At 48.5% G+C, this 13,726-nt stretch overlaps 7 protein-coding genes across 10 annotated transcripts; 5 read left to right on the top strand and 2 right to left on the bottom strand.

Moving 5' to 3' along the window:
- Nucleotides 1–177: 177 nt before the first annotated feature.
- FOIG_05224 (uncharacterized protein) lies at nucleotides 178–1,443 on the top strand. The gene is made up of 3 exons (XM_031203738.1): nucleotides 178–516; nucleotides 566–616; nucleotides 707–1,443. The coding sequence occupies exons 1-3, from the start codon at nucleotides 440–442 to the stop codon at nucleotides 1,296–1,298; spliced, it is 720 nt and encodes a 239-aa protein (XP_031067317.1). The 5' UTR covers nucleotides 178–439; the 3' UTR covers nucleotides 1,299–1,443.
- Nucleotides 1,444–2,699: 1,256 nt separating this feature from the next.
- On the top strand, nucleotides 2,700–4,558 carry FOIG_05223 (uncharacterized protein; the record flags this gene model as incomplete). The annotated part of the gene is made up of 2 exons (XM_031203737.1): nucleotides 2,700–2,817; nucleotides 2,946–4,558. 2 exons carry the CDS (start codon nucleotides 2,700–2,702, stop codon nucleotides 4,556–4,558), a joined length of 1,731 nt encoding a protein of 576 aa, XP_031067316.1.
- A 143-nt stretch (nucleotides 4,559–4,701) lies between these two features.
- FOIG_05222 (uncharacterized protein) lies at nucleotides 4,702–6,913 on the bottom strand. The gene has a single exon (XM_031203736.1). It carries the CDS (start codon nucleotides 6,831–6,833, stop codon nucleotides 4,836–4,838), a length of 1,998 nt encoding a protein of 665 aa, XP_031067315.1. The 5' UTR covers nucleotides 6,834–6,913; the 3' UTR covers nucleotides 4,702–4,835.
- Nucleotides 6,914–7,036: 123 nt separating this feature from the next.
- FOIG_05221 (uncharacterized protein) lies at nucleotides 7,037–8,476 on the top strand. Its single transcript, XM_031203735.1, has one exon. The coding sequence runs from the start codon at nucleotides 7,105–7,107 to the stop codon at nucleotides 8,350–8,352; it is 1,248 nt and encodes a 415-aa protein (XP_031067314.1). The 5' UTR covers nucleotides 7,037–7,104; the 3' UTR covers nucleotides 8,353–8,476.
- A 598-nt stretch (nucleotides 8,477–9,074) lies between these two features.
- On the top strand, nucleotides 9,075–9,624 carry FOIG_05220 (uncharacterized protein; the record flags this gene model as incomplete). Its single annotated transcript, XM_031203734.1, has 2 exons — nucleotides 9,075–9,372; nucleotides 9,433–9,624. 2 exons carry the CDS (start codon nucleotides 9,075–9,077, stop codon nucleotides 9,564–9,566), a joined length of 432 nt encoding a protein of 143 aa, XP_031067313.1. The 3' UTR covers nucleotides 9,567–9,624.
- An 82-nt stretch (nucleotides 9,625–9,706) lies between these two features.
- On the bottom strand, nucleotides 9,707–10,934 carry FOIG_05219 (uncharacterized protein). Of its 2 annotated transcripts, XM_031203733.1 has the most exons (2): nucleotides 10,392–10,934; nucleotides 9,707–10,337 (listed from the first exon to the last, which is right to left on the bottom strand). In XM_031203733.1, exons 1-2 carry the CDS (start codon nucleotides 10,494–10,496, stop codon nucleotides 10,188–10,190), a joined length of 255 nt encoding a protein of 84 aa, XP_031067312.1. In that variant the 5' UTR covers nucleotides 10,497–10,934; the 3' UTR covers nucleotides 9,707–10,187. The 2 variants fall into 2 exon arrangements, with proteins under 2 accessions (XP_031067312.1, XP_031067311.1); XM_031203732.1 differs by having other exon boundaries at nucleotides 9,707–10,934.
- Nucleotides 10,935–11,102: 168 nt separating this feature from the next.
- FOIG_05218 (dTDP-glucose 4,6-dehydratase) lies at nucleotides 11,103–13,485 on the top strand. Of its 3 annotated transcripts, XM_031203729.1 has the most exons (4): nucleotides 11,103–11,517; nucleotides 11,601–11,727; nucleotides 11,781–12,316; nucleotides 12,374–13,485. In XM_031203729.1, exons 1-4 carry the CDS (start codon nucleotides 11,472–11,474, stop codon nucleotides 13,018–13,020), a joined length of 1,356 nt encoding a protein of 451 aa, XP_031067308.1. In that variant the 5' UTR covers nucleotides 11,103–11,471; the 3' UTR covers nucleotides 13,021–13,485. The 3 variants fall into 3 exon arrangements, with proteins under 3 accessions (XP_031067308.1, XP_031067310.1, XP_031067309.1); XM_031203731.1 differs by having other exon boundaries at nucleotides 11,601–12,316; XM_031203730.1 differs by lacking the exon at nucleotides 11,103–11,517 and having other exon boundaries at nucleotides 11,552–11,727.
- The last annotated feature ends 241 nt before the right edge of the window (nucleotides 13,486–13,726 follow it).

Genomic DNA, 13,726 nt, shown 5'->3' with positions numbered 1-13,726 from the left:
CCCAGCGTTTGTCTGCCTTAGTTGTGCAAGCCATATCGTCAATGTTAACCAAGTCATTGATTCCATTGAGGCAATCTAACATTAAGTCTTTGCAAATCAGGTAAGTAAAGACCTACTCACAGCTGTCAAAAGCATGCCTTAGCCAAAATCCTGTCAATGATAGATCGCCATTCAGCTGGCCTTTTCAGAGTTTGTTCCTACGGCCTATGACATGTAACCCGGCGCTAATAAGCAACTCCCCGTCAAAAATCCTGCCCCACATTATTCGCCCTTCCATTTTATTGCGAATAGCTGCAGGGCTTTTTCAGGCCTCTCATGTCGTTCTTGTAGCCACGCTGCCCTTCGATGAACATTCAATTACCCTCAGTGGCTTGGAATTAGCGGTTTTATTGGAGGTGGTTTGTTATTTCCAGTGTCTTTCACGTCACTGAGTGTCATCATGTCCGCTCCCGCTTCCCAAGGCCCCCGTAAGAAGGTTGTGCACCAGCTTGATACCCCTTTCTCTACTGTCCCATGGTATGGTCATCTCTCAAGGTCCCAAGCTGTTTATGTCTCACAAGATTAGGCCCTCAATCTTGACAGAAGATCAAGACACCATCCTCGAATTGCTATGCGAGTAAGTCAAGCTTACAACTTGGCCGAGTCTTACACACATCTTTCCATGAAGGCCATTGAATTCAATACGAATACTTTCTAACACCCACAGCCTCTTGAGTCCCATTGGACAGTATCGTCAGACACAAATCAAGAGATCCAAGGGGAAGCGTTCATTGCAAAAGGAGAAAGGGGCCAAGAAGGCAGCCCATGATTCAGAACAACCTCCAGTGCCCCCAATGCCCGAGATAGAAGCCAGCATCGATGTCGGTCTTAACTCTATTACTCGAAACCTGCAGTTGTGTTCGCGACAAGATCCTGAATCAATGGGAGACGAACCCGGCCGACAATATTCCATGGTCTTTGTGGCGCGGGGCGATCATGCCTCAACATTCAACTGCCATTTCCCACAGATGATTGGGGCGGCATCTAGGAAGATTAGTCCCGAAAGGAAAATTCGCCTGGTAGGCATATCTAAACCATGCTCTGAACGCTTGAGTTCTTGTCTTGGAGTGCCAAGGGTCTCATCCGTAGCTATTTGTATGGATTCCCCAGGAGCTGGAGCTTTGCAGGAGTTTGTTATGAATAAAGTCGCGCCAATAGAAGCCTCGTGGCTTGATGTGTCTCCGGATGCACAATATCTTGCCCCAAAGATTAATGCTATAGAAACAACGGTGGGACCCAAGCGAGCGCGTGTTGAATAAGGTAGACAGATAACCTAAGCAGGGGGGTATGCATGTATCATATAGAAATTCGAATCATCTTATTAGCCTCTCAGCTGTTTGTTGAACGGTATTGGTAACTGCCTAGTGCAGAGGTATCTCAAACGCCAAAACCATCCAGAGGTGCCTAAGTAAAGTACTTGTCCACAATGTAGTACAGGAAGGAGACATCTTTTGCGCATATTCTCCCTTTATCTTTGAATAAAGTTGTTATTCAAGGCTGCGGAGTAGAGTGAGCAGTGTCAAGCAGGATATCCTCCCGCGATCCTCAACTGTCACCGTACATTGCCCTAATCCAACACCAGCCGACCGTAAGGGTGCCGGCAACCCATGAGGGAGGTTTGCAGAATGACATCGAGTCACATATAAAGCCGAGACAGTGATTAGGTCCTTGTATTGTAGATAGACTTCATCCTCCCACGATGTGACAGCGCCAAACCCTGCAGCTCCCGAGTGCATGAACACACACACATACACGCACCAACCCGGGGAGCCTCAGGGCAGAACCGTTTGTATTCCTTCTGGTAGAGAGCTACAACTCAAGCAACTTACGTCTTGTTGATAGCTTTCTAATGAGTAGGGCAGCTACCTAATGGACTCTTGGCTTGGTCGCATTACAATACAGCACTACCCCCTAAGGACGATGCTACAGTGACTTCACTCAACTATCACTCATCTGTACTGTTGCCTATACGCAATCCTTCCAACTAAAACCATCCTCATAGGGGTATTATTTCCTTCATCCACCAAATCTGCTCATAGCCACTCACTTGTGGCGGTTGCTGGGCTACTTCGCTTTCTCTCACCCTCCCCACCCATCGCGCTCTTCTTTCCTCCATTAGCACGCATCAGAACTTTTGTTTTGATTCTCTTTTCCCTTTTTTCCCCGCATGTCTTCATAAACCAAGGTATAGACTATCAAGTAAGGTCCTCATCAAGAAGACTCGCCTCTTGTTTTCTTTCTTTCTTTCTTTCTTTCCCTCCTCTGCTGGCTGGGGCCAGCAGAAGCTCAGCGCGTCCCTTCTCTAGATCAAAGGCAAGTCGCTATTCCCTCCGAGTCTTCCAGAGATCACATCACTGTCGTCGAGCATCCGCCTGCGTCGTGATACACGCATGTTAATGCCATCCTTCGGTTGATTAATAGTGAATAGTTCAGAACTTTCGCCTATCCAGTATAGCCAGACCCCAATCTTCGCCGCACAGTTGTTGCTGGTTCCGACTGAAATCTCAATACCATCGTGAGTCGCACTGTCAAAGGTCTATAGCATGAATGATTGCCTCATTTCTATTATCTCTCAGCTGACACGGTCTCATTGCAGTGGCCGCTAAACCGTCTCCCACGCACACTCCTGGAGTCTTGTTGTTACACCGGCCACAGCAACCATGAGTGACAGAGGGTATCAAGACCCTAGCAAAGTGTCAGATGCTAAGGCACTGCAACTGTTGTTCAAATCCAAATCCGGGGCCAAGGGTCAAAGCAACATCCCCAAGAAACGAGCAGGTCAGTACCTAGACTTTGACTCTCATCCTACTTAGGCTCGGGAAAGCCCAATCCTGAGTTGAGAAAAACTTCGCACCAAGCCCAACAAATCGTTTCGTTAACCAATTAGACTAACTTATTGTTTCAAGGCCCATCGATGCAAGCTGCGCGCCCAGCACCTGTAACCCCAAGCGGTTCTACTACTCCGTCAACAAAAGATCGGTTCTATACGCCGACCCTTCTACCTAACCCTCTTGATCGTAAAGCTGGAGCTATTCTGGGCTCGTCAGCTTCTGATTTCCTTGGTCGAAGAGATGCAACTCCCAAGCTGTCTTCCAATTTTGTCAAGGGTCAAGACCATAAGGTGGAGGCCGAGGTTCCATCCACTGCGTCCACTGTTCCTAAGGCAAAGGAGGTGTCATCCAGTCCCGCTCAGAAAGAAAGTGAGAAGCCTGTGGTCAAGCTTCCGTCTACTGCAGCCGTGATTCTGGAGGCTCCCAAGCCAGATTCCAATTTCATCCAGGGGCAGAGCGAGAAAGCTGGGGCTCACGCCACATCTACCAATCCTCCCACTGTTTCAAAGGCCCCTGAAAGAGTCAGCAATCTTGATCTCCTCTGTGGCTTGACCACTGATTCATGCCAAGCTTCTATCAATGCTTCGACAGCAGGAACGGCTGATCATCCCCAGACGCCAGCTCAGAATATCAATCCTTCTGGTAGAGAGTCGAAAAAGAAGAGTCTTTGGGAGCTATTCCAAAACCAAAAGTCAGACGATGAATCGGACGGCGGCGTTTCTGATTGCCAAGCGAAAGGGGTAGCTATACATGATTCCAGGACCGCCGAACCTTTGAAGTACTCACCTGACAAACTTTTGGAACTTAAGGTAAATGCAAAGATGGGTGTTCTCCCCCCTGACTGCATAGTCAAGCGTCGCAACAACAGCGGGAAAGCGGACATTGCTGCCGCATACAAATCGGCTGCCAGTTTCATTACTAATTCGACTCCCTCTGTATCTATATCTCAGGCTGAGATGACTGAGTCTACTGTTCTTCGTCCCGCTGCTCCGCAAACTTCCTCACAGCAGGCTAAGCTCGACTCTAATCAAACTCCTACTGTGACTAGAGGCGAACCTGCACAGGTCGAAGATCTTATTACCTTAGAGGAAGTTCAGATTGAGCTTAAGTCTGAGGCTGCAGAGAAGGTACCTGTAACTGCCTCTCTCGATCATCAACGCTGGATGTCTGGCCTTACGTATGATGATCTCGCTGATCTGCAAACTTCTTCGGAGCATACTAAGCTTGACTCTATTCAACCTCTCACAGAGGCCAAATCCGAATCTATGCAGGCCAAAGATCTCGTTGCCTTCAAGGAATTTCAAGGTCCACAAGAGTCTCACGGGCTTCGCCCGCAGGCACCTGGTTTTGTGCCCAGATTGCTGCATGCGCCGTCAGCCACTTCCATGCCTGCCCAGTATGCGACTCCAGCGGCAATTGATTTGGACGGTAATGAGGACACGCAGCAAGCCTCGACAAAGACATTTGGTTCTGCTGGCCTTATTATGGTCACCGCGACGCCTGTTGCCCATCTTTCCAATGGTCTCTTGATCACCGGCCCTCCTACCAGTCAACTCATGGCCAAGTCACCTTTCAATGACACCTTCTCGACCGAGCTGCCCCTGCGCACTGCTGACGACAATGAGGAGGTAGTTCGTGCCCCAAGAAAGCCTACTAAGGGCCTTGGTGCATCTATGTGGGCTAAGTAAGGGAAGCAAGGATATGGTATGCACAGGTTCCGGATAGGATTGTCGAAGGGCACAAGAACCGACGCGTCTCAACTGATGCTAGAGCGTCTAATTCTATGTAGCCATGTAAATCAAGCCCATAGTTGGTTTTTGATACCAGAAGACAGTAGAAAAATACACGTGAGTGTAAAACATATATTGGTTATCAATCCATGAACTACTCGATGATTCTTAAATAGGTGGGAATTGAATTCCAAAATTAAGTGCACAGCGCTGATGTATTCAGTCATCAAACCATCTACTCGGACATACCCTTCTCTAGTATCTTGACACCCTCTCTGACTTTAGGTGAGTAATGCTTCCTTAACAGTTCGCCCTCCCACACCGTTGCTGTAAACGGGTTGCTACCTTCAACACTATCGCTCACAGGATTATATCGACCATCTCCCTTGCGCTCCTCAGTATTCCATAGACTACGGACCTTCTTCGAGTGCGTGTGCGCTACGTCGCTGAGAAGAACCAAAACAGCCTGGCACGACTTGTCAGGGAGCTGAAGTGCTGCTGTCATGAGCTGCTTGGAAAAGGCGGCTAGTCGCATAGGTGGCACGGATCGAATGTTCCAGGGCGGAAGAAGAATACCCGTCAGTGCTCGGAGGAGAAGAACTGTTGTGGTCTGGACATTGATCTTGGTGGTTGCGTTGGTTGTGTTGGCGGGGCGTGTCAGCTCGACATCGGGGTTTGTTGAGAGTGTGAGAAGGGACTTAAAGAGATGTGTTGTAAAGAAGGCGAGGTCGAGATGAAGATCGTTGCGCGAGTTGTGAGCGTCTTGGCCTTCGAGCAGGGCGTATGCTGTAACGGTACACAGAAGAGCCTCGCGGGTTAGGTTGCGAATGGGGATATCATCATCGCCTTCTTCATCCTCATTACCCTCCTCATCACCGGGACCCTCAGTGGCATCTTCTTCGCTGTGTCGGATAAGATCCTTGAGTGCTTCCAACAGATCGCCAAAGAAATCCTGGTTGATGAGATGGGCGTACTTGGCAAGACCTTCAAGAACAGCACCCATAAGATGAGGCATGCGTAGCTTGAGAATACGGAAGTAGGTTGCAAACACAAGCTTGAGCGTCTCGGACTGCATACGATCACGCTCCTCGTGACTGACTGATGCATCAGCGTTGGCCATGTCCTTATCCAAAGCCTTCTGTTCCTTAAGCGCCTTTCGATGCCGCTTGGTTCTAAATTCCTTCTTTTTCCTCTTGAGTGTTGCATCATCATTCTCGACATGGTCTCTGGATGCCTTACCCGAGAATTCGGAGAGGAGACGCAGGCTTAGGAAGAGGTTCACGACACTCTCATCGACCTGGAACTCGCGAGCCTTCATCATCTTGGAAAGTAAAGCCACCGCATCATTTGTCGGCCGCCCTTCTTCATCCTCCTTGAAAAGCGTCTGAAGGGCCTCTAAACACTTGACGCCATCTTGATTAATCTTGCGCCGGCTGAGCTTCGTAACAAGAATCTTGAGCAAATCTATGCGGAAGTTGAAGTGTGGAACCGATGTGACGAGAGTGCAGGCACAAGTGATAGCGATGGTAGCCAAACTCTGCCCGCCCTTTGCAGCCCTGACCTCAAGCTTGGAGCATCGAGCAAGCTCCTTGATGTAGTTCTGATATCCAGAAACGAGAGCTTGTTCATACTGTCGCAGTGTGCGCACTTCCTTGGATAGCTTTTCTTTGGGTCCGTTGTCAGTCTGGGGACGTATACGGTATCCAGGAATAACATCCTTATAGACAGACATTTGGGTCATGAGGGCAAGCATCTGGATGACAATAATCTTAGATTGTCCGATCTTGGCGAGGGCCTTGAATGCGCCGACGTGTTCCTCTGGGTTCTCGTTCATTTGCATAGCAATCTTTGCTAGCTCTTCCTGTGCTGCGAGAATCTGCTGAGGCTCTGGGATCTCAGGCTCCTTTTCTTCTTCCTCTTCCTCCTCAGGCTCCTCCTCCGCTTCATCCTGGCGGCCTTCTAGCCATTCAGTGTCGCTCTCAATTGACGCCGTCTCATCGTCTTGACCTTCAGCTTGCTCAATTCGACCATCGGCTGTCTTGATGGGGAGCCTGTTGCTCTCTTTTTGCTTCTTGCCTTTGCGTGGGCGCGTCTCATAGTCTTGTTCGAGATTCCAATTTGAAGCGTTCTTAAAGAAAGACTTCTGAGCGCTTCTTGAGTCATTCTGATCCTGAGTCTCATGATCGGCAGAATCATGAGCGATCTTTCTTCGCTTTGTGCCGTTTTGTGCCATTTTTCTGTATTCTTTCCAGTTTATGGCACGAGATAAATACGCCTCCTGAAGGTTTTGTCGTCTTCTGTCTTGTCGATTTCTGCGAAAGTCGACAAGGTCTTGTGGGGCCGACAAGAAATCGCACTCACTGATTGGACGAGATGATCACTCACCGCCAAAAAGTTGGACTTTTCTGCCGGGCAGAAATGCCCCTCTACCAAATTATTTCCCAGCCGCAGTGTTTCTACCGTGTCTGCTACTCAACTCGATCTACTCCGTCAAATCGCCACAAATGGGTTTCACAAAGCCGCCTGTTCAGGCGCTCAAGTCTTCCAATAGGCTCAAACGAAAGGAGCTCTTCGTCCAGTACAAGAAGCACCAGAACAAGGAGAGACATGAGGAACGACACCGCCGCCGTAGGGAAGAAGCAAAGGACCCCGAGCTCAAGGCAGCCCGGCTAGCTAAGCGCAAACCTGCAACGATCGACTCAAAGCGAGTATGGGATGATATCGACGATGACAGTCTTGGTGTGCAGGTGGACCTCGAGAAACTAAAGCGCCGCCGCATTGAAGAGGCTGAAGCAGCTGAACAGGCGGCTCATGAGGCTGCTATGCGCGCTGAGGAAGAGCTGGACGAGGATGATGATGTTGACAGTATGTTGGCTTCGGATGAGGAGATGGACGAAGAGCGACAGGCTGCACTGGAAAAGAAGCGTCAACGCCGTGCACAGCGAGATAACAGTGTTGCCCCATCCACAACAAGCACAAACCTTGACTTGACGCCAACATCACTGGCCCTAAAGTTTCCGTCTCTTTTCACCGACATACCGGCTCCTGAGCCCAAGATTCTGGTCACAACGTCCATCAACTCTACTCTCCACGAACAGGCCCATGTTCTCTGCGAGTTCTTCCCCAACAGCTCTTACGTCCCCCGGTCGGCCCATCGGTACGGCCATAAGTATTCGCTCCGAGAGATCTGCAAGTACGCCTCAAATCGAGAGCACACAGCTGTAATTCTCCTTAAGGAGGACTCCAAAAAACCTACAGGTCTCACGGTTGTACACCTTCCTTCCGGCCCGACTTTTCATTTCTCCATCACAAATTGGATCGAAGGCAAAAAGCTCCCAGGCCATGGAAACCCAACAAATCACTACCCTGAACTGCTTCTTAACAATTTCAAGACACCACTTGGCCTGTTGACAGCCAAGCTGTTTATGACCTTATTTCCCCCTAAGCCCGAGTTCCAAGGTCGCCAAGTCACTACGCTCCACAACCAGCGAGATTATATCTTTGTGCGACGACATCGTTACGTTTTCCGAGAAAAGCGACAGACAGAAAAGAGCATCGTCGGTGCCGATGGAAAGGAGGTTAAGGGTGTGGAGGGCATCCGCGCTGGCCTCCAGGAGCTTGGTCCCCGCTTCACCCTCAAGTTGAGGAGAGTTGACAAGGGTATTGGAAGAGCTGGAAGTGAGGGTGATGATGCGGCACAGTGGGAGTGGAAGGCCAAGATGGAGAAGGATCGCAAGAGGTTCAACCTATAATTGTTTCTCTAATAGTGGGTTGGTAGTCATGGCGCTTGGCGTTCTTGAACTTGAGCCGGCAATACAATACAATACAGTACAGTACAAAGATAACGAAGACATTTCATTTCAAGCTCCTGACCGCTGCCATTCCTTTTTCCTGCCCAATTTTGTGTAGCATGTTCTTTAACCCAAAAATTCAAGAAGAGGCGCATAGGTGAGTGGCATGATCAATGAGGTGTCGCTTCGTATCAAGTGACTTCACTGTGTCCTGTTCATGATATCTTGATTTCGTGGAAGGCCTAGGGGAGTACTGCTTCCCTTACCTTACCTTAGGTACTAAGGTGGCAATACCCGTGTACGATACAAGTGCTCTCGCGGAAGTAGCATTCAAGGAAAACACTTTGACGAGTGCATTGCCTATTAAGGAGACAGTTGCTCAATGTTTGACGATGGTCGGTAGTGACCTCCGAGGTAGTAAGGACAGTGGTTTCCATATCTCAAGACCTAGTAGGTACTTTCTAACCCAGATGCTATTTTTTCGAAATAAAACAGCACTCATGAATCTGCTCAATACAGGTAATTACCTAACCTAAGGACCGTCTTAAGTATAGGTAAGAGTCTTCTCCTTCATCAACAACTCACAGAGTACTATCATCGTTCATGATCACTTGCTTATCATCACTCCAAGCAGCATTTCTCTTCGTTTCTATCTTCACAATCAGTTTCACTAAACAGACAAAATGGCATCCGTCGACCCGCCCTACCCGCGGTTCAGGATGTTCTTTTTCTTCACCAAGAGGATTATATGCGAAGACCCGCCCGCGATGCGGGACCTGTTCGATGAGGATCACATCATCTTCCTTGCAGGGTTAAGTTTATCTGGGTGTTACATCCGCATCCAGCTCAGGACGTTCTTCCTCCTTATCAAGAAACTTGTACGCGGACCTATGGACGAGCTACAGGCAGATTACGAAGACTACATACGAAGTCGCTCGCAACATCCTGTTGAATTCCAGAATGTGACCAATGATTCTGCAGGTAAAAGCCCAGAATTCCTTCTCACGGCTATGATTCTCAAGGTGACCAACAAGGTAAAAGAGCATATATTGGATCAAATGCCAACTCCCATGCCTTCACCTCCAGCCCCTCTGAGAGATGCCGATTCTATAACTGCCACACCCGCCGGCTCCCCCGCAGTGCCTCAAGGAGCTGAAGATAGGGCTTCTGCATGAGTTCATACCCTCCCATGATCCGAGCAACACACGCTTCCCAACCTCGGGAATTCATGGGCTTTAAATACATATCTATTATCATGGGTGTGAATTATAAGCTTCTAGACTCGTGAAGATGGGCAAAGAAGCATTTCTTCCATGGGCAATAGATATGGCTACCTTAGGTAGGTAATTGAGTGCTCCAGGTTATGTTCTTGCCATTGGCTGAGCATGTCTACTTCTCAAGGTGATTTACCTAGCCTCACGTTCCTTCGCAGCACGATATTATGAATGTTTATTCTGGCTGAGCCTATAAATGAATGGGCACCAGGGTTGAAAGCCGGAAGTCATGTCCCTGGGCAGTGGACGGTAGAAAGTCCTGGCCATGAGTATCAAAACGGTTATACGGATATAAGGAGGCGCTTTAGTCTTCAGACCCTGCTCTTCGACTATGCGCTTGAGAACTAACTGGTCAGGATGTCAATCGAGCCCATCCCTTAAAGTCCACGAATGGCGTGGACTCGGAGTGGGAGCCTTGACCCTGGTTGACGTAGCCCTTTCAGGATATCATATCCGTGATCAGGTCGAAGTCTTGACGATGATAGATGCTCCACTGCCACAGTGCATCAAGTCACTTTGGGATTATTGGTGAGGGGAAATCATTCGATATGCTGGTAGTTGCGGGAATATAAGAATATCGCATATCGTTGGGAACGATGTTGATAAAGCGGAAGATCTCTCCCGACCATCGTTACAGAAGCAAGGGTTAAGCGGAGAGTCGAAAGCCACGCTCTGCTCATGATGGTTAATAACGGACTTCAAAAGAAGTAGAGGGGGAAGCCCAACGATGCAAGTCCACTTCAAGAGGGATCGAATCCTCTCTTTTCCCCAATGTATAACAGACCTCAAGTTAGAGGACATTAGCGCCCCGTCGATGGTCAATACAGTCATTTATGTTCAAAGCGTGACTGCTGTCTGTTCGAGGACGCAAGTAACGTTACTTTGTGTGATCACCTAATTATCCCGAAGCAGTGCACCTATCGTGGTAAAGGCACAGCTAATGATGCTTGCCCGAAAGCTGGATAGGAATCGTTGAGGTTGTGGAGCGATATTAGCTAGATTAGTAGGTAGTGAGGGAGCCATTAATTGAAGCGAGCTTGTTGACATTCAATAAGCTTGGCTTTAAGTGAAGTGTTTACATCCATACATCTGCGGGTCTACCGTCGAAAAACGGTGATAGAACGTTAATCGTCCTTCCCTTCGCTTGACAGGCAAAAAACAGCAAATGAGGAACAACAGGGAACCAAAGTATATAAACAGAACAACTGGGGTCTTGGAGAACATCCAATATAGTCATGGGATCTTGAGTAAGATCGGCATGCATCTTTGTGTTTGCAACTCCCTTGTCAACCGGCGACCTCCCATATCACAACATTTTTAGGACTTGAGCTGTGGCGCAACGTTCCTTTCCAGGAACCAGCGCCACATCTCATCAGTGGTTTGACTCAATTAGTGAGGTGGCGTTACAAGTTTAACTGTGCTGCATTGGACAAACCACGCTAGAATTCAACGTCTCTTCGTGTTCTGTGTGATTTGCCCCTTTAACTCGATTTAGTTGCTGAAAACTATTAACGAAAAACCTCAACAGTGCTACACAAGATAACTTATTCGTATTCTAGACCAAATCTCTTTGTCAAAGATCTCCCTTCATTGCTTCTGAGCCGAGGGATTGCCCCTTACATATCCCCTGTCCCTGTCTACCCATGACCCATCACCCGCGGGTGGTTTGCGACAATTAAAATCCTGGCTGTTCATGACGCAGGCAAATTTGTCTGCATAACAGCAGAGACTCTGCCATCAAAGTCAAAGTCAATGCTCTGATACACCCTGCTTCAAATAGGCAGACTCAAATATCCTACGACGAATATGACGGCCTCCTCTGATCAACCGCGAACTAACGGTGACGCCAGTGGTAAGCCACCCAACTTGACATCTCGTCATCCGAGCAAGCTATATAAGCGAATGGTCGAGCTATAGACTAACCGATATATCTAGTTGGGATAAATAACCACAGCAAACAAAGCGACATATGGAAGCATGCCCCTGTGCTCATTGGCACAACCAAATTTGAGCCTCGCTCCGATGTTAAAAACATGATGATTACAGGCGGCGCTGGCTTCATGTGAGTGACGTCCTGCAACGCCAAGCTCTGCTCCACTGACGGTTTATTTCAAGCGCTTGCTGGGTCGTCCGCCATCTCACTTTGACATATCCACATGCCTATAACATTGTCTCATTCGACAAGCTAGACTACTGCGCTGCTCTCAACAACACAGGCGTCCTAAGTGAATCCTCCAACTTTACCTTCTATCATGGCGATATCACCAATCCAGCTGAGGTCGTTGACTGTATGGAGCGATACAATATTGATACAGTTCTACACTTTGCCGCCCAGTCACATGTGGACCTGAGCTTTGGCAACTCTTATGGCTTTACACACACAAACGTCTACGGAACTCATGTTCTCCTTGAAAGCGCCAAGAAGGTTGGCATTGGCCGCTTCATTCATGTATCGACTGATGAAGTATACGGTGAAGTTAAAGAAGACGACGACGACCTTCTTGAGACGAGCATATTGGCTCCCACAAATCCATATGCTGCCAGCAAGGCGGCAGCTGAGATGTTAGTGCAGTCTTACCAGAAGAGTTTCAAATTACCTGCCATCATTGTGCGGAGTAACAACGTATACGGTCCTCATCAATATCCGGAGAGTGAGTCAGAAAGCTGCTTGTTGCATGATGCATGCCTAAGATTCTAACCGTTCTTAGAAATTATCCCCAAGTTTACATGTCTTCTTAACCGTCAGCGGCCACTGGTTCTGCACGGAGACGGCACGCCTACCCGGCGATATCTCTACGCTGGCGACGCAGCTGATGCGTTTGACACGATTCTCCACAAAGGTCAAATTGGCCAGATTTACAACGTCGGTTCACAAGACGAAGTATCCAATCTAGAGCTCTGCGGGATGCTGCTCGACCGAATGAGGATACCACACGATACCCCGGAGCAGCTCCGCAAGTGGATCAAGTACACTCGGGACAGACCCTTTAATGACCGTCGGTATGCAGTTGATGGCACCAAACTAAAGAGGCTTGGTTGGGAACAGAAAGTGTCGATTGATGAGGGCCTCAAGATTACAGTCGATTGGTTCACGCAGTTCGGAGAGACTTGGTGGGGAGACATCAGCCATGTTCTCACGCCGTTTCCTACGGTGAGCGACGGCGAGATGGTTCCGGATGATGCGCGATCAATGCGCGATGAACCACTTGAGTCCCAAGACATACGACAGGGCAAGCTGCCGGAACAGCACAAAAAGGATGATATGAGTGGTGGTTGTCGAGAAACACAACAGAACGGTGAGGATACAAGTGGGCTACATCAAAATAACGGCGGCGGTTATCAAATTACCACTTAACGAACAGCCATTCTTTTTGCGGGACTTATTCCTTTTTAAATGCATTTTGACAATAGAACAGACAGAAGATCAAAGACATAGATACCACTTACAAGGGGGCTGATGACTAGACGAAGTCCGGAAGCTGGGGCTGCAAATTCAATCACTTAGATTGAAAGAATCTTGAATATATACCTAATTTATCGGGAATACATGCTTGTGCGTCTACCGTATGGGTTAGACCACGTAGCAATCAAGATGACGGCAACAACTATCGCTGGCTTATCTGTAAGTCAAGCTGGACACCATGGCATTGGCTTACTATCATCAGCTTTGAGAACAACTCAACTCTGGATCATCAAAGCTCTCTCAGCAACCAATAAGCTCCCCTTGTAACTGCAGGAACACAATCAGGACAAAATGCAACAATGCGTGTCCAATGGCCACAATTAATGACGCGTTCTCCTGCATGATGCATCACCAACTGGGGCAGGCAAAAAGAAAAATCAAGCCAAAATTCAGGGGGTATCTTCCCAAAGGCCCGGTATCATATGCAAATGCAGAGACAACGCCAACACACAGACGCAGACGCAAACGCAGTCTCGGACAGACACCAAGTCCAAGCCAGCGGGTCGGGGAGAGGCTAAACTCCGCGGCGCCGGGCCGACAGTCTAATGCGTCCCGGGAAACTCTGACAGCGCATAACAAGAGGCAACAGTTTGTGTGA

This window comes from Fusarium odoratissimum (assembly GCF_000260195.1).
Source record: "Fusarium odoratissimum NRRL 54006 unplaced genomic scaffold supercont1.6, whole genome shotgun sequence".
NCBI lineage: Eukaryota > Fungi > Ascomycota > Sordariomycetes > Hypocreales > Nectriaceae > Fusarium > Fusarium odoratissimum.
The sequence above is the reverse complement of the archived record's forward strand: the minus strand, read 5'-3'. Positions and strand labels throughout refer to the sequence as shown.